At 36.8% G+C, this 24,557-nt stretch overlaps 2 protein-coding genes across 3 annotated transcripts in view; one reads left to right on the forward strand and one right to left on the reverse strand.

The window, feature by feature from the left end:
* The window catches only part of myom2b (myomesin 2b), a 31,165-nt gene extending 17,929 nt beyond the window's left edge, over positions 1-13,236 (reverse strand). The window contains exons 1-19 of the mRNA XM_029497686.1: positions 13,148-13,236; positions 10,855-10,958; positions 8,398-8,455; positions 7,981-8,135; positions 7,642-7,728; positions 5,328-5,416; positions 5,042-5,092; positions 4,738-4,902; positions 4,210-4,371; positions 3,838-3,979; positions 3,174-3,373; positions 3,036-3,089; positions 2,815-2,942; positions 2,244-2,427; positions 1,962-2,136; positions 1,740-1,861; positions 883-1,070; positions 555-681; positions 221-399 (exon numbers count right to left, since the gene is read on the reverse strand). Of these exons, the coding sequence (XP_029353546.1) occupies positions 221-399; positions 555-681; positions 883-1,070; positions 1,740-1,861; positions 1,962-2,136; positions 2,244-2,427; positions 2,815-2,942; positions 3,036-3,089; positions 3,174-3,373; positions 3,838-3,979; positions 4,210-4,371; positions 4,738-4,902; positions 5,042-5,092; positions 5,328-5,416; positions 7,642-7,728; positions 7,981-8,135; positions 8,398-8,455; positions 10,855-10,937 (2,349 nt within the window). The 5' untranslated portion in view covers positions 10,938-10,958; positions 13,148-13,236. The remainder of the gene's footprint in view (positions 1-220; positions 400-554; positions 682-882; positions 1,071-1,739; positions 1,862-1,961; positions 2,137-2,243; positions 2,428-2,814; positions 2,943-3,035; positions 3,090-3,173; positions 3,374-3,837; positions 3,980-4,209; positions 4,372-4,737; positions 4,903-5,041; positions 5,093-5,327; positions 5,417-7,641; positions 7,729-7,980; positions 8,136-8,397; positions 8,456-10,854; positions 10,959-13,147) is intronic.
* A 5,352-nt stretch (positions 13,237-18,588) lies between these two features.
* On the forward strand, positions 18,589-22,929 carry rnaset2 (ribonuclease T2). Of its 2 annotated transcripts, XM_029498241.1 has the most exons (10): positions 18,589-18,744; positions 19,709-19,786; positions 19,975-20,029; positions 20,764-20,813; positions 20,946-21,003; positions 21,276-21,340; positions 21,758-21,871; positions 22,054-22,099; positions 22,298-22,372; positions 22,479-22,929. In XM_029498241.1, exons 2-10 carry the CDS (start codon positions 19,716-19,718, stop codon positions 22,647-22,649), a joined length of 705 nt encoding a protein of 234 aa, XP_029354101.1. In that variant the 5' UTR covers positions 18,589-18,744; positions 19,709-19,715; the 3' UTR covers positions 22,650-22,929. The 2 variants fall into 2 exon arrangements, with proteins under 2 accessions (XP_029354101.1, XP_029354102.1); XM_029498242.1 differs by lacking the exon at positions 19,709-19,786.
* The last annotated feature ends 1,628 nt before the right edge of the window (positions 22,930-24,557 follow it).

Raw genomic sequence — 24,557 nt, forward strand, 5'->3', positions numbered from 1 at the left:
TATGATTCATACATAAAATAAGTTTCCTATTTGCCTTTTCTTGTCTTTCTAAAACCAAAACTTTCAACTGCCTTCTTCATTCTCTACAATAAACTCCGGAGATATACACTTTATCCACTAGGTGTCAGTGTCCCATAATTTAATGTGAGTATCATTAGAAGCGCAACAGATTTTGAGGCACATGTCCAATAGAGGCAGAGCTATCTCTCTCGACTCTCACCTTGAGGAAACGATGACCAACAGGTTTTTCATTGGCTGTGATCCAGTCAGATGTGCCCTTCTTAGCATACTCAACACAATATCCTGTGATTTGTCCAGAGCCAGTATAAACAGGCTTCTGCCACTCAACCACCAGAGAATTATCTCGCACTTCACTGAAAGTCAGATCATAAGCAGGACCTAAAAGGCACAAACATGCATACATTGCATTTGTACTTAAGTTGAGTTCCCTAATTTTCATGTCTCTTGGGTAGATATAAACATTATTGTGATAAGGTTGTTTTTAAGCAAAATTTAGAGTTTGTCAGGTTGGTCAGAGTATGATATTTACTGACCAGGCTCTGGCATATTCCAGGCCTCACAGCTGAAGTCGGCTGAATGTTTAGATGCTGGTCCGAGACCAGCCAGGTTGGCTGCATACACTTGGAACTGATAGACTGCTCCTTTTGTCAGGCCATCCACCTGTTGATAGAATGGCACAGTTACGGTTACTAAAAAAATCAAACAAAATAAACAAAACCATGGTTAAAACAAAACAGGTATGAACACTTCAGTTTTGCTGTGGCTTTAGAGAAAAACTAACTAATGCACAACTTATGGTGAAATAGTGGTTTCTTCAGTTTATTTTGATCTTTTACGGTAGGTTTAATGACACCACTGTACCTTATAAAGTCTATCTGAGATTGGTGGAATATGGATTTCCCTCCACATGGTTGTGCCACTGCGTCTTTTGTCCACATAATAGTCCTTGATCTTAGCTCCTCCAGATTGAAGAGGCTTCTTCCAGTTCAGGACCATTGAATGGCCATCACAGCTGAGCAAAGCAATGTCGTAGGGAGCAGAAGGGGTGGCTAAAAAGAAAGATTGAAATTAGAATATTCATAATTAAAATAATATTGCTTTACGTCCATAGTTCTCAAAGTGGTGGGGAGCAGAGACATAGGGACAGAGGGAGACAAACTGCAGGAAATTTTCCTTTTTGTTCCTATCTTTTTAATACACATCTTTATTAATAACAAAGATCCTGCATTCAAAACAAAATACTCACACACAACCTAAGTAATCACTAATAACCCACATGTAGCCTAAATGCAAAGAAGAGCAGATAGGAGACCGGGAGAAATTTGTAACTGGGTCCAAAGGTGCAGAAATAATGATTAAGGTCGGAATTTTCATTGTAGCGGAGCAATAAACAAACTTTCCCTCAGAGGGGCGGCAGGATAGTGTGGACTAAAATGTCACAAAAGGGATACATTTGTGGCACGGACTACAGTCAAAAATTAAATGAAGCAGAAGAGTAAAAATAGATTGTGTTATTTGATTAGCATTAGCATTTTGTTGGGGCAGATGGGGCTGGAGAATTCCCTCTTGTCTAAAGTGGGGAATGACCGAAAAGTCTGATCACTGCCTTACGCTCACCAAAATGACCATTGCTGTACAGCAGGTAAATGTTACAGAGAAGGTCATCATTATTACCACCGCCATGAATAAAAGTGACACAACATGATGTCAGTACTGACTGAGGGCTGCTTTGACAGTCAGAGGGGAGGACTCCTGAGATTCATCACTCAGACCCAGCTCGTTGATGGCCTGGACACGGAACACATATGTTTCTCCTTTCGTTAGACCACTGACCACAAACCTGATTCAAAAAGTGGATTTAGTGTCATATTAACCAACAGTCAAAGACATATGCATTCCAAAGCAATAAAAATTTAGTGTGATTGATAGAAAAAAAAAACCTGGTTTCTTTGCGGGGCTTGTGATTGGCAGAGGTCCAGTCTTTTGACCCCTTCACACATTGGTCAATATAGTAGCCAATCAGATTGTTGGGTTCCTTTGGAGGAGCCCACTGGATTAGGACAGAGGTGTCTGTTTCCCTTGTAGCAATCACCTGACCAGGAGCTGATGGCACACCTGAACAAAGGAGAGAGAGAGAAAAAAAAAAGATTATAAAAGCAAAAATTAAGATTGATCATTAAAGCGTGGGTTTAATCTACACATGTAGAATGAGTGAAACCGACCTTTGAGTTCCTGAGTCTCGATAGGTCCTGTGGGCTCTGATGGCTCACTGGTTCCATACATATTGGCTGACAAAACTCTGAACTTATATTGTTTGCCCTCTGCCAGGTCGAAGACAGCATAACGGGGTGATCGAATAGGTACCTGTGTGTTAACACGCTGCCAGGCGTTGCTATCTGCCATGCTCTGCAAGGAAAAAGTAGGCCTGCTGTTACATGGACAAATTATGTACTGATGTAAATCTGTTTTATCACACATATTTAATAGTAGAGATTAATGCCACAGCTTCACAATTTTCTGATAAATATCAATAAAACCATCTGCTTTGAATAGTTTCTTTGATATGAGCAATTGATGAGACTTTGACAGCATCTGTTTTTCACATATAATATGAACAACGTTCCTTTAGATTTAGAGACTTAATTGGTATGATTGGATCAAATACAGCAGTATAGAAAGCTGCTTCATTATTGCTATTATCTGTATGGAAAGACAGTTGCACCTGCCATGTATTGGATTCTTAAGCTACTAATGAGATGCACAATATTGCATTCAGGTGGCAGTGTTTGCTACCTTTTCTATATAGTACCACATGGGAGCCTTGCTTGAATATGCAGGAGCTTTCCAGCTGAGAACAACATATGTCCGATCTGTTTCTGAGGCATATATTCCTGATGGAACACCTGGAGGATTTCCTTCAGCTACCCAAAAACATGTGCAAACACACAGATCATTAGATATATTAGAATTTATTCACAAATCTAGGTTTTTATATCCCTTAATTAAAAACTCACCTTCATCCTCATCATGGTAAGACACAACATCCAGTTTTCCTCCAAGCTTTTTGGCTACAAGAAGATAAAAGACATGATCATGAATCTTAAATCTGTGGTCCAGATGGCGTTTCCTTTTACTACTCCAGTTAAACCTACCATGGAGCCTCTCAAACTCAGTGGGGTCCAGTGCAGCTATAGGATCAGACATGCGTGATGCTTTGCTGATCCCATGGGAGTTGACAGCTCTGACTCTGAAGTAGTAGGAGTGTCCTTCAAACAGCCCAGGTACTGGATACTTACAGATCTTAATGGGGTGATCGTTGCATTGGGTCCAGTTTTCAGTACCAACTTCACATCTGCAAAATCAAGTATTTTATGTAGCGGAGGTCGGTCGACCTTATAGTACATATTTTTAAGGTTCTGTCAAACCAGAAAAATGTTGCAACTCTTATGGTGATTGTAACAGTTACTCTGGTATTACTAACAAGAAACTAAATAATTTCAAATTTTAAAATTTTCAGGAGATGTGGTTGGTTGAATTATTATGCCAGTCAGTCTATACATGTACGTAATTTGATCAGGGAACTTTTAGAGTGTCCATGAGCAAACTAGGTGAGAATTAGAAAATTAGGACCCAGGGTAACAGGTGAGTGGCACAATCCCAGAAAGAAGGAATGAGTAGAACGGTAGCAAAAAATGGAAGGATTGTCTGTCCTAGAGACAAGAATCCCTTCATTTTTGTTTACTTCACTGTTACGTGATGGGTTATGATAATACATGTGTCAATATGTTGTTATGGTGTGTTTTTGTGGACTCTTACTTGTCCACAAAATAGCCCAGTATTGGACCCTCTGTGGTGGTATTAGGAGGCTTCCATGACACAATGACATAGTCTCTATTGGCATCGTGGATCTTGATGTCCATGGGAGCACCAGGTGCACCAGGGACTGGAGGAGGACTATCTGCACAAGAAGTGAAGAGGTGATTGAAGTATACATATTTAAAAGTATTGTTACAGGCTTCTTTAAAATTCAAAAAAAGGGACAATATTTTTTGATAGCAAATCAATATCAAATAAAAAACCCAGAATGATGCAAATTTATACTCAAACCATAGATCATCGTTTTTGAAATAGATTTATGATTTGGTTTAAAGTCATCAACTTTAAACTGTACCATCTAGCAAACCTCACCTGCAACAGAAACAAATGCACTATGTTGTGCAGTGCCTCCCTTTGTGACCATCCGGAGTGTGTAGAGGCCTTCATCATCTTTGTAGAGGTTGGGAAGAGTCAATGTAGTGAAGCCTCTGCCAGTTTCAATCTTCACCCATTTAGAGTCAAACAGACGAGTGTCTAAAAATGAGACAGGATTATGAGTTCAGTGTCACTATATAAGTCTTGCAAACTGCTCTGCTACACTGCTAAATCTCCACATTTCTACAATTTCGGATTGCTTGCCAATATCCACTTTGACTAAAAAATTAATAAATTAAACATATATTTTTTTATACCACATAGCACTTTGTATAATATCTACTGACACATACATAGCAGATCAAATTTCTCTTGAACTGGTGGTATATTACTGGAGTCAATTTAACTGCTCTCAGTATAATTAATGTGCTAATTAAAAATAGTGCCTGTAAAATTGTCCCATTTGTCCACAGCTTTGTGTGTGTGTAATTACCCTGTCTTAATATATTACTGTATAACAATTACCATCTCTATACCACTGTGCTTCAGGCTGCAGGTTGGCCAGGTTGGGTTCCAGGGTCATGGTAGCAGACAGAGTGGCTGATCCACCCTCCGAAGAAAACACAGGCCCAAACTTCTCCACAAAGGTAATGTTGATTTTAGTGTAGTGGATCTTGGGAAGCATAGCAGCTGACAGAGGAACAATAGGAATAGCACAGGTGGTAAAGCCTGTTGCATCACTTTGCAAAGTGAGACACTGTACAGCCTGACAATGGAAACTGAGGCCATTTTTAGACACCTACACAGAGGAGGTAACAATGATGCTAACCTGTGAAAGGCAGCCAGGCGTATGGACAGGACTCTTCCTCATCCTTGAGTCCTGCATGATTAAGCACAAACAAACCAAAATTATTGTTATAATAATAAAATTGCTAAACAAATCTGTGAACAAGCAGACAGATGTGAACAGAGGGCAACATTGGAGAAATTGCAGCCTAAAAGTATAGTTACAGATACATAGTATCTCAGGTAAATGTGATGTGTCCAGTAAAATATTTTTGACTAGTTAATGAAAAACAACATCAGATATTAGGTAATTGGATGGAAGGACTTACTCTTGACAATGATGGAGGCCTGACTAGAGGCCTGTCCATGGCTGTTACCAGCAACAGCGGTGTACTGGGCTGTATCATCAGTTGAGCATCTGTTGAAAAAAAAAAAACAATGTAGTTATTGCAGATCAATATTGCTGTCAGAGTTCTCATAGACTCTTGCTGTATTTTGAAAGTTGGAAAAGTAAAATTTTCATAAACTAGATGCATTGTATATCCACAAGGATCTGTTCTAACAGGGCTGATTATCTATACCACTACTATACCTATACCTTTACTATATACTAATTTTATATAAAACAGTATCAGCTCCTTTCAATAACAAACAGTCGTGTTAATAGGAGGTTTCATAAAAATCCATATTTTAAAATTAAATCCTCTGCTGCAACACCCACAGTCTAAATTTACCCTGATCCATGATTATCCTATATCTAGGCAATGTGTCTTTAATTATGTGTCACTTGTTTGCTTTATAGTGTCATATTTGCATGAGAAATGTGTTGCCTCTCTTCCTTCTGAGGCTGCATGGTTACACACTTGAATATTTTAATTTTAAGATGAGATATACGATCTGTAAATATGAAGATTGAAGCTGGAGTTTAGTTATGCAAAAGGGGGTGAGTAAGCAAATTCAGTACCTTCCATCACTCTGCCACATCTGAAATGCAACTCCTGGAAAATGTAACCACTGAGGCTTTAGAAATACCTGGTGGTCAATTTGAAGATGGTGATTAGACAGTTTGGGCTGCCTCTATTTCTTTCTCTAGATTTCTGAACCCACGAGAAATTCTTAAATTGTTAATAAGTTGAGGAGTTGCTCAGTCATTTTCTCCTTTTCAGCAACACACATCTCTCAAAATTACTGCCACTGCTCAACACACTCACCCAGCTCCAGCCTAGTGGTCTCCTTTTTGCAAATGTGATAAGGCCAGAAAGAGGATTCCTACATGTAACACCAACTCTATAAGTATGTGTGCTGTCCACATTTGCTCTGAGTGATGCTCTTCATGGTTGAAATCTGACACTGGATGATAAATCAAAGACTATGTCATGGTCAGTCATGTTTTTTTTATAGATTCAGGCACAAGAATGCTTCTACAGAAGCCATATTTCTTTCCGCCAGTCATGATATGCCAGATTCATGGTCATCCTGTGAGTTTAAACTTGACCTTATTTCATTTTTTCTTTATCCCCCAGTCTCTTCATCTTTTTCTTTCTGTCTCTCTCTCCTACCCTGATGTTTTTCTCAGAAATGTTCCCAAAACTTCAAATTACACTTTTTTTTCATCTAACATGAGTGTATTCAACCTGTGTGTCATGCAGGGTAGGTGTAATCATAGGGAGATGACTTTGACATTATTATTGGAAATGTCTGTAGTGTTTTTTGGCATGAATTTGAGAGAGAGTAGCAAACGTAATCTTATATTACATGATCATCATTAACTTTATATACACTTAATTTACCCAGAAATATTTGCACCAATGATATATGAGTGTGTGTTGGGAGAGAATGTCATGGTGTAAGGATCCAAGACAGGCAGTCTGGAGTGTTGCATTTTGCAGGTTTTGTGAGATCAGTTTAACATTTTCACAAACTGCTGATATTTCCAAACAGTCCATTTGAAAAACTTGAATAGTTCAGATTTTGGCTAATGAAATGCTCTCAGAATATTCAGACGTCTTACGTCTTACAGGGTTATTTTAACAGTTTAATGTTTCAGTGAGTTTCATTGTGTGTTGTATATGTGAGTAGCAGACTGAAGGAGCTAGAGGTGATTGGATCCAAGGAAAGACTGATGACTGAAAGAATCCTGAAGTATCATGTGGCACTGAGGTCAGCACTTGAACAGCTGAGCTTCCTAAGGCTGGAGGGAGAGCTGGATATGCTCTCCCATTTACAGCATGTAACCACACGTCTATCCACACACCAGTCAATTGGCTGACTGACATTATTACTGTACTCTGCTTTGTGCCTGAATTCTGTTGGGATGGTAAGAGATATTTTTTTCCACAGTTTATGACTTCCTCTAGAGCCAGACTATTGCATAATCAGTGGGGAATCATGAATAGCTAATGAATTCAATGACATAATCATACATGATAAGCATAGAAAAAATTTTACATTTCCACTATTGGTTAAAATATCCAATCTGCAATCTTTTGTTTCCTCTCAAGAGTTAATTGTAATCAGAGTTTCATCTCTATTCCTGATAAAACTTATATACAGATCAGCTAGAGCTGCAACTGCCATAATTCAACTCAAAAGCATCCTTCATTAGACCTTTTATGCATGTTGTGGCACATAAACTTACTGTACCTCAGGATCTCCAGAGAATGGATTCCTCCAATGGATTCAGTCAGGTACTTTCCAGAGGACAAGTCCAGGATCAAACCATCTTTATACCTAGAAAAGGGGATTATTACAGTTTAGCAGCATCAGAGTAAAATATATAGAGTCAAAAAACCATCCTAACCCATAATTGCAGCAACAATTCATAATATTCTATCTAATATAATTAGTAAAAACAGAGACTTGACAAAAGCTGCTTCAGGAAATACTGAAATGTTACAGTATTGTATTACAGTATTGAGGCATTTAAAGCATAAGATTGATACAGTATATTATATTTAGTTTGTTTAGTATCAAAGTACTCACCATTTTACAATAGGTGTGGGGAAGCCTTCAACAGTACAGAAGATTTTGATTGAAGTGTTTTCAAACACGGTGTGGGATCTGAGTCTGACCAGGAACTTAGGTCCCCTGATCATAGGCTCCTCACGCACATATTTGTCAGACAACTTTGTCTTTACCTACAAAGTTTTAAAAGAGTATCAAAAGCATTTCTTATATAATTTATATAACTTATGACTTAAACATATTATACATGGTTACACACTTCTTGTTATTGGCTTACCTTGTAATTAATATCACTATTATAATCCCTGTGTATTTTATTACAGTGATGATAGTAAACCGTCATTATTAATATAACTAAAGCACAGATAGTAACTTATAAATTTATTCAATGTTTATATGCATGTCTAAATTGCTGTAGATGTTATAGATTCTTACCACTTCCTGGATACGAGCATGTGTTTTGTATTCATATCGTTCCTCCATTGCTTCAGAGCTAAAGACAAACAGGACAAACAGTTTCAAGAAAACAATGTCTTAATTTGCTCATAGGCTGAAAAATTAATAAATGTTTGAAATATATATTTCTGAATTTACCATGTAAATACTGTGAAACTACGAAACTAAACTTTGGGCTTGATTTTTTATCTTTGTGTAAGAGTGTATTTTTGCTCAGAAACATTTACAGATAGGTAGCAATGGAATAAGAGGAATACTTGCACATGTATTTTACTTTAAGCCACTCTCTCATAATACTTACTTCCTTGTACTACTAGACTAGACTGTTGTACCCCGACCACATGTTCACAAGGACTTAAGAAGGTGCACCAACAGGTTTTGGGGTCGCAAATGTTTTTACTGATTTCCATCCATCCACGGATGGGCAGCAATTAGTTGACGCAAAGAGACATATGAGTCACATTTATATACATTTACATGGTTACCAGTTTATCATAAGGAACCATGACACATAGGGACAACCGACCACTCTCATTCACACCTATAGACACTTTTGAATGCTCATGCAGCGCAATGACATGAAAGTAAAACCTCTCAGATGAGAGACAGGGAGAGTGACATCATAGCATTACACCTTTACTGATCAACAATTGCTGTAAGGGATGTTAGCCTGGCATAAATATTTAACTCACAAATACATGTCACCTGCTTTAGTTAATTATAAACAACGACAACAAAAACAACTGCTGGCCTTTTGGAGAGCCGTTTTTGACATGGACCAATGTTACTGGCAGCTGTTCTTTTATGTTCATAGCCAAATTTCATATTCAGCCAGCAATGCCACTGAAAGCCAAACCCACAAAAAACTGTCCAAAGCTGACATCTGGTTTGAGAGCTAGAGATCAGGAGGAACTCGGTCAGTATTGTGAGGCACTGACTCTTTGAAGTATTTTATCACAGTCATCCATTAAGCTTTTAGAGCAGGAGTCCTTCCACTGATGCTTCCAAAAAAGAGATTAGAGGTCCAGAAAGTCAAGAGAGGAAAATTGTCTGCAGTGGTTGTGATGATCCAAAACCCTGATCCAAAACAAAGCAGTGTGAAGCAATGCTCCATGTTGTGGAACATGAGGCATGCCTTGACCAAAACAAAATTGTCAAGGTTTTTGTGTTACAAGTGGATGCCAGGTTGTGATATGACAGCCATTTACACAGCCTGTGGAGTTTGTGACGTTCAATCTAACTGGAAAAATAACTCATTTGCAAAATTCATTGGACTACTATAAAGCAACGTGGGTCAATGGGTGGAAAAAGAGTTGCGCTGCTTAGGAGAAAGAATTTTTGAAGCAAAATAAAGAACATTGTGGCTGGAATATTGTGTTGTCCCAATACACACACAAACTTTATACTTACTTACGTTTGTAAGAAAAGATAATTGGTTAGAAATAAGAGCTGTACAGCACAGGCAAAACCACTGCCTAAATAAAGACTAACACTTATAATTCAAAACACAAGTCCTCCTCATTTCACAGAACATCAGACTTCTGCAGTGGTGTGATGATTATTAGCAAAAATAGAACACAAGGAAAAAAAAATTACAGCAGAGGAAACAAGATGTTTGAATATTTAAAAACAGACATGAAACACAGTAGCCAAAATACTTTCCATTACTTCTCTGAGTCACAAATTCCTGAATAAAGACCCAAACACAACTTTTCCCCCTTATTCTTGAGAGCCGACATCAGTCGGTTTGATATGATCCTATTAAATCCAAACTCCCATTAAACTCAGAGAGGACTATATTAAAGTGAGTCAAGACAGTTCAGTTTAGTCACATTACACTTGAAGGCTCTCTACATTTTTCAGTTTTTCATTTTAAAGTTTCCTGTGGTATTTTGTTTCTTATCAAAATCAGATCTTATCTATCTATGGAAAGAGCCTAAGCACAACTTCTGCTTCTTTAAAATTTGGCCAGCTTCTTTCTGGCAAATTTTGACATAACTTTCATGACAAATCTAAAGTCACATAGTTTTTGCCTGTTTACATGTTCACATTCAATATTAACTCTTCATTAAAACTGAGTAGTTCTGTTCATTGCAAGTGAATTTTAGCTTAATTTTAAATTCACCATAGAAACCAATAACAAAATTATTTTAAGATATACTTTGATTAGCCCTGATATAGATTTCAAAGATGAATGTGGGACAAAATAGATTCAGTTTGGTTTGGCCAGTTAGTTTGGTGTTGATGTTAATTAAATGTTAACCAGGTTAGGCTTGCCCTCCATCTGTCTTCTTACATGTCTATTATGGTTCAGCATTGTCAAAATTTGCTGTTTGTGTTGTGTTACAAGACTACAATTAGTAAGAATATTAAAACTAAAGCAGTATTACTATATTAGCTTAATATTTTGATTGTAATTACAAGTCTATGCTGTACCTGCTGTATTCTTTGACCACATATCGTCTCTGTTTGTGCTGATATTCATGGTTGTAACTCCCACGTTTCATCCAGACGGACATGATGACACTGCTGGTACTGACCTGTTGGACGAGTAAGACACAAACAGACCCACAAAGTTCTGAGCAAAACACAGTATATTATCACTGGCAAGTCAAAGCGACAACAGCAATACCAACACGCAAAAAAAAACAAGTCCGTAAAGCCTGGAAAAGTATGTAGTACCATTTAAGAAAGAAAAAAGATTTGGCAGCTGTCTCTTTCCATATTAATGTCAACAGTGTGTGACAACAATAATGAGCAATTTATTTGTCTTCAGTGTCCCCTCCCCTTCAGAAAGAAAACCCCTTCAAGAATGTGGACGCATGTAGCTCTCAAATACCTGAAGACACAAAGGCACAACACTCTTACTGACAACTTCAGCAATGACAAGGAGGCACTATAGTGACATTTAAAAACAAACACACACACACAAAAATATGGATAAACAAAAGGCATGGCTGCTGACTATTCCTGGACCAGTAGTAAGTTTGCAAGAAAGACATCCACAGACACATATCAGTGACAGTTAAGTTTTCCTCTAATATGTCATCAATAAAGACATGCTGGCTTACGGCAGTTTAATGAGTGTTTGAGTGTCTATTTTTGTGTGTCCCTCATTTTTGCAGCATTTCCTACATAGAAGAAGAAGGTGTTCAGCTTGATTTGCATCACACACATTACAGAAAAAAAAAAAAAAATTTAGTAAAATACGTGGAGACATGCCACTGGCAGGACAGTCTGCATTTTATTTTGCATAGTGTCAGATAAAATCACTAAGGCTATCTTGAGTTGCTCACCACTGAAGCATGGATGGGCATTTTGATTAGATATTTATCTAATTAAATAGTAAGGCATGATATCATGAAGACTTTACTTTCTGGTGATGACAGCTTTCCATTTCCAAATACTTTGTACTCCTATATCAGCTTGGGATCTTACAGTACAAACACAGAAGCAAGAGCATAACTTTGTCTTACATCATACACGTATCATGAAACATGGACCTTACCTCACTTGAATCTTTAGAGACTAGAAATAAGGTCACAAGAAACATGACGCAACTGCTCGTTCTCCGCCTCCGCCATGAAGGTTATTGAGATATGCTGTGTTGGCAAAAGCTCACCTTCCTCTACACTCCCCCCAGCTTCAGGATAACCATAACTAATTTCAAAGCCAGTTCGGATGTGCTAAAACTGTCAATCATTCAGCTGGTGCAGCAGAGAGATTACACCATAATACTGTAATCCCTGACCTCTGACCTCTAAAATCAATAACTGCTGTTGGTTGATTGTGTACTAGTAGAGAGGAAGAGTTTAGGTTTGACTGTTTGTTTTATGTTCCGTCTACTCATTCAGGTGCACTAATATGTGACACTGAAAGAGCAGTATCACTCCTGCTATAAATTATTTTAGATATTCAGTTTAATATGTAAATAATGAGTAATCAAAGTCACACAGATAAAATGACATTATACTCCAAAAGCAAAAACGTTTTATTCTGCAAACTGGCCATCTTCTTGTCCCGGCCATCCTACATGAAAGTGACAGTCTTTTACTTCTGTTAGTCCAGCCAAGACTGTAACAGAATAAATGTTTCCCAAATAACATCAGTTACTCTAACTGTAACAGTAATCCTGTAAAATTCTCACCCATAACTTTGCAAACCTCTGATCTGTAGCCTGATGATGAGCGATTGTAAATCAGATTTCTTGTAATCTGATTAGTGACAAGAACACAAAAGAATAATAATGTCTACCTTCATTAAACAACTAAACATTTTCCACAATCAAAATGACATGACATATTTGTTTTATGTCCAATGAAGCAGCAGCCATTCCAAGTGCTATTTCCAAATATGACTTACTCTTACTCTATCTGGGCATATTCAAACCAAGTTTGAGTCTAACTATTATTAAACACACACAGACTTGCTATTTGTCACTCTCGTCCCAGACAGGGCAATTACTGAACTTATTCTCAAAACCTGTTATCTTATTGACTCCAAAAATTCTTCTGCACATCCCTTATAATTAATAAATTGCTTCCTTCATCACTTTGAGTATTATCAACTCTGGTTAGGGGCCATACAACATCCCCTTGCAGTGCTGAAGCCCCTCTCTGAACCCTCCATCCCACTGATCTCACCTGCTACACCTGGATGAGAAAGACGAAGTTGAAGAAAAACATAAAGGAGGTAACGGAAAGCAGAATCAAAATAAAATTTTTCTTACCCCTTGAGATTTCTTATGCAGTGACTTTGGTTGACAGCCTGAACCCACAAGGAGTCAGCCTGAACCAAGTACAAGGCCAACAAAAAGCACCACCCATCTCCAAGAGACCCCCAACTACCGCTCCCTGCGGCCTTATAAGGAGAGAGAGCTGCCTATATATAACCAGTATCCTTCAAGACTCCAAGCTGCTAGAACCAGTAAACTTTTTGATTAAGAGAGTTTACTCATCAGAGTTTTTAGTAGAAGCCATGTGAGCACAGCTGCTGGTTTCTGGCGTGTTGTCTTAACAACTGATGCCACCTTGTTTGTTATTGAGATGTAAAATTTGATAGAAAATGGAACAATCTGGCCATTGATGTCATGGTGGGTTAGGGTTAAAGCACAACTTTATGGAATGACAGCAATACACCTGTTTGTATGATGCAGTAAAATTCAACAGTACCACATAGTTACAATATGTAGAAATGTTTAACTTGTCATTATAAATCGAGCTGCACTTCAGCCAGGACTAAAGTCCCTCTCCAAAATTCTCCCTCTACACTCCCTCTGAAACGTCTTGAGACACTGTGCCGCATGTTGAACTTTTGGCCAGAGCCTATTTTTAAAACTAGCTACAGTTACAGCAAGACTATTCCTGACAGTGGAAGAGCTGTAAGACACATATGACATCCGAGGGGAAATCATACAATGGGAAAACACTGAGTTATATTTTCTATAAAGTTGGTGGGTTCATACATTCTATGAAAACAGGATGTTATGCTCAATAAAATTAGTTATGAATTTTAAACCAGCTCCTTACAATACACTATTAAGAAACATTTTACTAACTTATATTAAATTAGTCAGGTGGATTTCATGCAGACACAACTTATTCAAATGATTCAGATGTGCACAACTTGAACTCAAGGCTTCCCCTTTAAGGTGAAAGAACGATTGAAATTATCCTACAAGATGTTCTTGTTCTGCTCTGCAAACTTGGTGAAATGTCATCCAAGCCAAGGTGCCAAGGGTCAAGCCAAGGGTCAAGGGGCCAAAACAGCAGATCACCAACTGATGTTGAACTAACGTAGGACAAAAGCATACCCTTTAAACTTGTGTTGCTTCCAAATTTGATCGTGTAAAAAAGCATCAAAAACTTGCTTCCACTAGTCAGACTACCAATGTTTCACCAAGACTTTTTTAAATGGGATATAAAGTTTAAAATAATAAAAAAAATGTGTCATTAATGCATTGAATAATACCTTGTATTGTGAGGTCTGTTATTTTAATGTATTTGCAACTGTTGTCCTGCATTTCTGCCACAAAGATAACTGTGGGTAGGTGTTGTTGTTGTTGTTTGTGTTGTTTGTTGTTTACTGTCGCCTGTTGTGATGTTGTGAAACTGAAGACAAATTTCCACATTGTGGACAATAAATTAAACTAACTAACTAACTAAAAAAATTACACAAACCCTTTGTGGTCTCATATCATGGGACCATAAAATGTGCCCCGCTCATTGTCAGAGAGCAAATATGGGTACATAGTGATTTCCCAAATGTAAAATGTACTCCCCACTGTGAAAAGATCCCAGTGGCCTATTGAAACCACTGTTGGCATTTCAGCATTATCTGTATATTTGAATAAATCTATACAATACACTTTAGCTGAATCTGTGCATAAGCATACGGAAAGACAAAAGGATAATGTGACTGAGTTGTGCCAGAAATATTAAGTTGAATGGCCACACCTATTGTGCAGCTAGATGTGGGAATAGATATGGTATATTCCAAATTAGTGTCCGAAGCAGGACAATGATGATAAGTACAGAAAGAATGTGGTAATTGTTTATGGGTTGTTTTTTTTTCTTCGTCTTTTTTAAGACAACCTGAGTAGATGTGTAAGCACAAACATTCATCTATGCATTTGTGGACGTTATTTGTGCATTTATCAGCATGTTGAGCACATAGACTACCTAAACTGTGGGCTGAGAGCACAGATTGCATGCAAATGACAGCAAAGAGTCTCCTCTCTACACGTGAAGTTCTGCCCTCTAGTGTCAGCAGCAGTTTTATTCTCAGCTGCAGCTGTTTGTCTTGCTCATTTTACTTGATACATTTTCACTGTTAATTATGAATTCATCATCTGACTGGTGTTTTACATTATAGCATAGTAATTTTAAAGTTTGAATTTATTAAGTAATTAAGTAATATCTTACTTTTCTAACTTTCATCAGTATCCGTCACAGGTATGTTTTTGATTTCCCATTTCATGAGTCATTTTCATGACTCCATTGACAGGTTTTTCTGCCTTAGTCAATGTTGCCTGGGTGGAGGTTTCCTGCAGTTGCTTATTCAAGATACAGGCCCTCTGTGCTTATAATTTAGATAATTTTGACTGTGCAAGGCCATCCAGGGCAGTGCAAATTTGGTTTTGGATGTTACCTATAGCTGTATGGCCAAGCCCTTTTTGTATTTTCTGTTTCAGCTTGGAGAGCTTCTCCCAGTTTGTGAAGTTTTTGGGCAGCATCCCTTTCCACCTTTCTCCAATTTGACAATGAAACAATTAGGACTGCCATCTCCTGGTTCGTTTGGCTTGTTTGATTTAGGCCTACACCTGTAGGAAGAACAGGTTTGACATCTGTCTGGTGTTTCAAATCTGTTGATCATGAAGTAGTACACTGTAACCAGAGCTCAGTTATCAATTTTATATTAACTTGCTGGCTGACAGTGAGAGCCGAGATTCCAATGTGTACACGACAGAGGAAGAAAAATAAATATCATGTGTGCTTTTTTTCCCCCAATCATGAAATATGTATTATTCCAGTTAAAAATGTAACATTGCAGTCCCAGGAGACAGTGCAAGATTAATTATTCTCTTAATTTTACCATCCTGAAATGCTTAATTTTACACATCATTTTGTAATGAGTCATTAGTCAGGCCTGTCCACTTAACTTTAAAATGAAATCATTTAATCATTTGTGCACAGCACTTTCCAATGTCCAATGGCTGAATGAATATTTACTTAAACATGAAATGTAAAGACAATACATTTAGTTGACAGTCTCTGTAAAAGACCATTTTTATTTTGTATTTTCTGGAGCACTAGTATAAGTATAAAGGAAGTATAAAGGGTGGGAGCTTATGAAACCCTACGGTATTTATAGAGTTCAAGGCAAAACTCTGTAATTCAGAAAATACAGTTTATCCAAATCCAAAGCTATGATTATTTCAGGCTTTCAGTTGATGAAGAAGCCGTTTATAAAACTGTGGCTTGAAATTAGTTACCTAGTTATCTGTTCAATGATTTGTATGTAAAAATTTATCTTGATCATGTTTATCAGAATTCATTTTTAGTGAACTGATATATTTGTCATCGTGCCGATGTGGAACTTGAATAAATAGAATAAGAAAACAATTAATAAAATAATAAATAAATACATAAGTAAATGTAAAAATGAGCAGCTGATGTGATTTCAACGTTAAATCGAACCATAAACATGTCTTTGAACAACCAACGTATGGCCCCAACGTAATGACGTATGGCTCCAGCAGGCAGGTAGTGAAACAATCGGTGGTGGGACATAGAGTGCCTTTAGAGACAGAGTGGCGACAACTCCGTTCACTGCAATGGTTCAATTTTTTTCACAGCAATGACGGCGGGCGGAGACCCTCGAAAGTTCCTGGAAGTTAGCATAAGCTAATCCATTTCAATGGAGCAGATTGTCGGAGCTACACTTTTTCAATCAGAAATGTTTAAATAATCATATTTCAATATCAGTTGTGCATCGAAATCAAATCGACACGAGTAATTAAGTATGTTGACGGATTGTCACCGTCTTGATTAGTAGATTTAGAGAATATAAAAAGTTTAGGCTAGCACACTGGATAATGATAGCAACAGATGCCACAAGCTGATAAATAGAAATTCTATTCTTAAATATAACTTCATCCAACGCAATTGATAGTTTTGGAATATCTAATTTTATGCTTCTTACATGTTTTTATACTCGTTGATGATTATATTGTTTGAACTTAATGAACTGCTTATGATGATGTAAAGAGTGACATTTACACGAATAAAGAAAGTAACAGCTGCACAATGTAAGGAGGATAGAATGTACAGACGTAAATTAAAAACATCTTCTATAAAATATGCATATACGGTATATAATGCAACTGTGACCTTCTGTTAATTGCTGACTGGATGCAGAAGATACATAGGGGCTGGGGTTGTAGTTTGTGTCTGTTCCTCTTTTTTTCCTCTTTATATATATATATATATATATATATTTTTTTTTTTTTTTTTTTTTTTTTTTTTTTCATAAAGAGGGACGATCAACGGCCGCCAGGGGCTGATCGCGAGAGTGGAGCCAGATATCACGAGGCGGAAGTGTAAGAGCAGAGGAAGACTACACCCACATACGTCATTGCCTATGTGTTAGAGTAAAATAAAATGGACCAGGGAAAGATAGAGCATCAGACATTGTGAACTGACGCCGGATTTGTATGCTGGCTTTCTCTGAACAGTTGGAGCATCCCCATGCAGCATGGTATACCATGGTGAAGACTGTATTCAAGGACAGCAGAGAAAACAAGTGGCTACACATGCTGATCTATTAGAGTTCTAAGCTGTTGTGAAGGAATTTTGTTATTAGGTGCATTTGGTGTGTGTGTGTGATTTATTATGTATAATCTGTAAAGAGTAAGTTTGGGATAGTTAACAGTTATAGAAATCCATATATTTTCCATGAATTGAAATCAGAATTTAATTAATTTGCCATGGATTCTCTGTAAGAATTCATTATATTCTGAGTCCAGATTTGTGTACCTACTTGGAAAATCATAAGTCTGCCTCAGTCAAAATAAACAACAACATAAAACTGAAAATATTATATATATATATATATATATATATATATATATATATATATATATATTGTTATTATTACTGTCAACGACTGTACAGGTTTAGTAAAGGTAACAGATTTAAAAGCAATTCACACAGATAGATATTGATAAGTAAGAGTAATTAACAATGATAGAAGTCCATTGATTTGCGATTTATAGAAATGTAAATTTTATTTATTTGGACATCGATTTCCTGTCAGAACAGTTATCATTATGTTGTGAGGCCAGACTTATATAGTCGGTTGGCAAATCATTGTTGGTCACCTGTTAGTCTGCCTCAGTCAAATCTGAAAGACAAAAGTAAAAAAAAAAAAAAAAAAGAGAGAGAAAATATTAAGATTTACATTATTACATTGCTGTACACGACCATACAGGCTTAGTAAACTTAACATAGCTCAAATCACTTAATACGACTATTGCACAGCAAAAACGTGTATTGATCATTACTTACCGATTATCGCAGTTTTTCCATTATTTTCTATTGCCTGTCAAGCACTTCCTGGAATTTTAGGAGGTACATAGACCACATGATCGGCGAGTGTTTTGAGCTTCCGGTGGCGCCACTCCGACTGGAAAGGCACTCTAGTGAGACGTAAACAACATCCTCCGTGTCCCCAGTGAAGGTGCTAACCTTTGTCAACTTATATAAGAGACAAACTGCTCGGCGTCCGGTTAACGTCTACCCGTTTTTCTTTCCTCGAAATAACAAGGTGAGGCCAGTGTCCAATAATTTATTCATGAAAACGTTCCGAATTTGAGCTTTTAATCACTGATGACAGCAGTTTTTTTTTTTTTACATGGTTTACTGTCACTCTCAAGTAGCCCAGTTTAGTAATGTTTAATGTCGAAATAATCAAGCCGAAGTCTCAAGCTAGGGTCACTCGATGTTTTCACAATTTCAGACTCGTACATTTTACTTTGTTCTTCAGAATATGTTGTCATTAAGCGCGGAAAACAAGTAATTTCTTGTGCTTTACCATTTTGCTTCAAAGTTGCCAGTTGTTTTTAAACTGTCTTTTTCGCTGAACCGACCTGGACATTTCGGACTCCTGCCCAAAAGTCCAAATAACCGGCAAGTTATGTTAATCTCAGTGTGCTAGCAAATATTTATTGGAATTTTTGTTTGTTTGTTTTTGCAAATACTAAACCATGACCTGCAATGCTGACTTGGGGGCCTGCTGTAAAGGTCACGTCTTTCCATAGCTTGCTTTGTGTTGTATTAACACTCATTACACTATTTCGAAAGTATGCTCTTCAGCCTCAGTTTAAAGCAAGACTGTTATTGAGTGAGGTTACCAAACTGCAGCATTGTTTTGTCAGGAGAGTTCTTCCTTCTGACCGATTGGAAATAAATTCATATTTGTTGAACGTCGCCCAGGGAGTGTGTTCAAACATGAGGCATCAAACCCGTGTGCTTCTTGTTTTTTCTCCATATTTGGGGTAGCAATTGTGCTAAAAAAATGCTTTCTTTATCACTTAATGGTGAGATAGTCGCCATAGTAAGTCTTTTGTTTTATATTGCTCACTTCCTTATATTCAAACCACTGCTGTACCTGTTTGTTTGGATGTGGATTTGATATTGATGTCTTTAAAATTATTATTTTTTTTGGTGTTCATTACTAAATTCTGGATGAAAATACCTGTTTATTGACAAATCTTATTATCTTGTTTTAGGTGAGAGATGACGTTCTGCTCAGCTTTTCTGCTCTATTTGGCAGCAACTCTGCCCTCTGCCTTTGTGATTTCAAATTCGTAAGTACAGGAAAATAACATTTATAGGTTAGCACAATGCTCTGAACCTTCCTATTCATTTCTTCAGCCTTTGCTTTGGTGGATATATTACATATTGAAATATTGTTCTAAGCAGATAGTGTGTATTTGTAGTGCCCCAAAATAATAAAGAAAGGGCACAGAAATGAATTAATGGGTGCATATTTCAGAAACATGTGGACCAAACTGATCCTGACTCAACACTGGCCCAGTTCCTTCTGTTCTGTGAGTATCTTTGTGCATTTGTATTTTTTTATTTATTTAATTATGTTGAACCTTTAAAAGATAAAACATGTCACATGCCACTTTACATAGTCAGAGTTGTAAAAGACTGACCCCTATTTCAGGTTTCAGTTCTCACAGTCATCTCAGGAACCTCTACCTTTAGTACAGGATTGTTTCATTAAAGATGACTTTAAACATGTGTGACTTTAACCTTGGTTAAAAATAATTCTCTATACTATATTGACTTCACATTAAAAAAATATGTATAGTATTTCTTATTACTGAGTCAATTGTTATACGTTGTAATATATGTAGAGCACTCTAGTTCCCCTTTCTACTCTGCATGCTCATATGCCGGAAGTTTTTTTTTTTCTTTCTTTTTGACAACTCTGGTTTGTTATAAATTATATATTAGATATACTGTACCTTCAAAATTTGTCTGACAGTTATTGAGAATCACCTCACCTTACCTACTTAGATAATTATGCCTTCTAAAATTACATTTCTAAAAGTGCTACTATTTTGGTCACAAATTAGTGTTTGAAATAATCATCCTTTACAGTGCCAATATTTATTATTCAAAATAAAAATAAAATAAAAATACACATGAAATAGATGCATACTTCTTCAGCACTAGAGAAAACATAATCAAGCGTTTATTGGTTAATACACTCAGACCTCAACAAAATACTTTCTTTTTTTGACATGTTTGTATTTTTCTTTGGAAATTTTAGATGGAACATTGTCATCCCAATATTAGCTACTGGACACTGCATGGACTCTGGTAAGAGAGCGTGAGAGAGTGTGTGTGTGAGCATGTGTGCATGTGCTTCTACATTATTTGGGAAAGAACTGAAGAAAGCACAAAGAGCATTGGTTTCTTTATTTATTAATATTTTGAATTTCTTTTTTCCAGGCCAGATAAGGGGATTAATTGCAACTCATCATGGCATTTCAACTCTTCTCAAATTGAGGTACATCACTAGTTTTACTTTGTCTTCATCCTGAAATGTAGAATTTAGAAAAACTTTATCTTCTTCCAGCAATTTGTAGAGCTGCAGTTGTTTTATCAAGGAAGGGGCAGAAAAGCAGCACAATATATTGTTCTTCAGTATAGCTTGATCAAAAAATATTTAATAAAATACAGACAAAATCAAGACAGAGCATAAACCAGGCCTAAGCAGAATTTGGTATACAGTCAAGTTTATATACAGTAAACCAACTGCTGATCTTATTTTGATTTCAGGACCTGCTTCCCGACATGGAGAAAAATTGGCCTGACTTAGTAGACCCTGCATCTACTCGCTTCTGGTAATGTATTTACAATAGTGCTGACTGAAGTAGTGGATAGTGATTCCCACTGGTACCTCACAATGGATGACACAATGCATAAGGAGAAGACAGGTGAAGACAAATCAACAGTTAAACTTTTGTGTATTTTTTTAACTGATGTGGCTGCCCACCATTTTTTCTTCTATGTTCTGTTATTTCCAGTGGAGTGTTTTGTCCTACAAATTTTCTGATTAGCTTTCTCATCATTAGGCCCTTAACCAGTTCACCCCAAAATCCTTGATGGTCACTTAACAAGATGCCAAATTATTACGTTTAGTACAATTGAAAGATTTAAGATAAGACTACTGTTCATATTTGAAATTATGTTTATGTCATAAATGTGTACAATATAAGAGTAAACCTTATGTTCACTTTTTTATCCGTCTCTTGCAACAGGAAGTACGAGTGGCACAAACACGGTACATGTGCAGCAAAAGCGGAATCTCTCAATAGTCAGCATAAGTACTTCAGCAAAGCTCTGGAGCTATACCACAAATTGGATTTGGATAGGTATGGAATCTACATGTGTAGATACATACAGGCATTATGATCTCATGATTTTCTTGTCAGCCCACAGTGTAGATCACAGAACTACTAACTACTCTCACATACTTATTTTTGTCATTTGAAAAAAAATCACTGAAGTAACACTTCAAAGTATCAAATGGAAATATGTTTCTCTGTTGTCATAGCGTCCTGAGGAAGTTTAACATTATCCCTTCAGAAGAATACTACAAAGTAGGTCTATTTATATTTTCAACATCAAATTGCTTTATTAAAATGTTAGTCTGTAATGTTAGTCTGATTTGACTTTGTCACTAAAGTGCCTAATAATAATAAGAAGAAGAATTCTTCTTCTTCTTCTTCTTCTTCTTCTTCTTCTTCTTCTTCAAGAGTCTCACTTTGCTCTTTTCTCTGTTACCAATGTGTGTGTAGTTTTCACAAATTGAAGTTGTGATTGAGAACTTCTACGGTGTCAAAGCAAAGATCCAGTGCATCCATCCATCAAAGGTATAAACACACACAATTTCAATCAGATAATGAAATCATAATTTTCTGGTTGTTACTCCAGATGTAGACTGAGTCAGATTGTTAAATTGTATGATATTGTTTTCAGAATGCTGATGCCCAGATCTTGGGGCAGATTGAGATCTGCTTCAGCCCAGACTTCACCCTCCAGGATTGTGAAAAAGGGAGAGATTTGGACGATGTCATGGCTGTTGACAGGGCATCTGGATTATCTGTGTGTGACCATGATATGCCAGTTTACTACCCACCTCTAACGTAACACTAATGTGCAAACTAAAATTCAGCAATTTGTTTTGTTTTTACACAGTGACAATGAATGAATGCACTCTTTGTTTAGCAGCCGTACTGTAAAATAGGATACACAGAGAGACAATTTTAATCAGACTTCACAGCTTTAATGATCATTTATGTCATAAATAACTTTATACAGTCAATTCAGACTGAAACATTCAACTTAATGAAAATGCTGGCTTGGACAAGTACTTGAAAATAATCACCTTCAGGTGCATTGCTTTATATATATATATATATATATATATATATATATATATATATATATATATATATATGTGTGGCAAAAATCAGAAAACACAGATGTAAATTCAACTATTACGTGGTGCTTTCATGGTATTACGCCCATTCTTGACCCTACCAGTAGGTGGGTTTGAAATTGCCAGCATGTTTTTCCATTACATAACAGGAGGCATTGTGGTAGGTTTAGGTAAAGGATGGTGAGCAGAGTTTTGTGGGATGTATGTACTGTATGTAATGTACTGTACCTCTGATTTTGATTCTTCAACTTCATTTCATGAGTGTGTGGATGCCAAATTATCATACATATGTTGTGACTCACCTAGGTGTAGTTTGTACCATATTTTTTGCTTATGTTCCACCTATTGATTGCTATATCTTTTTCTGGGGTAGATTGCCTCTAGTATCACATTATAAATCATGCTATAACATAAATGCTTTTTAACTTGATGTTAACTTAATACATCAAATTCAGTGTCCTACTAAGGGATATAGAATGAATGTCTGAGGTTTTTTCTGGTTTTTCCATCACCAAATACTACATTACACACAACAATTACAAATTTTTGATGCACACCCAATGTTTGTACAGATGGAATATGTTTTGTAATAAATGTTTGGGTAAACACTATTTGGCTCACTACTGATTCTTACAATTTGTGTAAAATAATTGTTCAAAGTATTGCTAAATGCTGTTGTGTGATATTACTGAGATAAAAAAAATGTACATGACATCAAAATAGTTGATATCTAGTCAGCCTACACTGAATCACAATGGAACATGCATTGTTAATCAAGTGTATCTGTGTTGTTGAAATTGGATCAACCTATAAATAGAGGAAAGTGTGGTTAACAGGATGCATCTTCTTTCAGCCTGTGCACATATTATAGTTAACAATTATATTTTAGTCTGTCCGTCCTTTTGTGTCCTCCTGAGTGTGCGTGAATATTAATGTTGTGATCTCCTTACAGAGCCTTAATCCTACCAGGACAAAGACACCAAATCCATAATCCTGAATCTCCTCCCACAACACAGTACAGCAGATTGACTAAACACATCTGATTACATTTTCAATAATGTTAAAATGCCTTAAACTATGTGCCAGCTATATTCTAAATATGGCCGAAATCTCATCAAACACTTGTGAACAGTTCCGTGAGCTCTGTTTTCAGAGATGTTCCAAGTTTGGGGATCACAGTTGAAATATTGGAAGTGATTTCAGCTTCACTGAAGAATTTGAAACCATACTTTACAGCCCAGGTTGGCTGGTTTCATCCCCTATCTCTCACATTCCCTCTACCCCCCTCGTGTGTCTGTCTCTATTTGTGGTTATGTAACACTGCAGTTCTGCCAAGCTGCTAATATGACAGATCCAAGTACCTAAACGCACACGCATCCATGCCCAGTGATCGACCTGATCATACTGTACTCTCAATGGTTGCTGTGTTCTATTCTGACATCATTATTGATTGTATCATCGATTGATTTCTGATTTAACATCATGAGATATAATCCATTAGTATTTGGGAGCTAATACCACGTTGATTGGTCGAATTTACTTTTTTATTCACTTATTTTTCTTCTGTCGACATGCTTGTGTCATTAGATGTCACGCAGGAGCAGTGGAGAGGGGAC

The sequence above is a fragment of the Echeneis naucrates genome, chromosome 3 (assembly GCF_900963305.1).
Source record: "Echeneis naucrates chromosome 3, fEcheNa1.1, whole genome shotgun sequence".
NCBI lineage: Eukaryota > Metazoa > Chordata > Actinopteri > Carangiformes > Echeneidae > Echeneis > Echeneis naucrates.

Excerpts from the sequence above, each read along its gene's own strand:
- rnaset2 (XM_029498241.1), top strand. The coding sequence starts at position 19,716 with ATGACGTTCTGCTCAGCTTTTCTGCTCTATTTGGCAGCAACTCTGCCC. Across the intron at positions 21,341-21,757 it reads CCTGCATCTACTCGCTTCTG|GAAGTACGAGTGGCACAAAC; the intron begins GTAATGTATTTA and ends CTCTTGCAACAG. Across the intron at positions 21,872-22,053 it reads CACAAATTGGATTTGGATAG|CGTCCTGAGGAAGTTTAACA; the intron begins GTATGGAATCTA and ends CTGTTGTCATAG.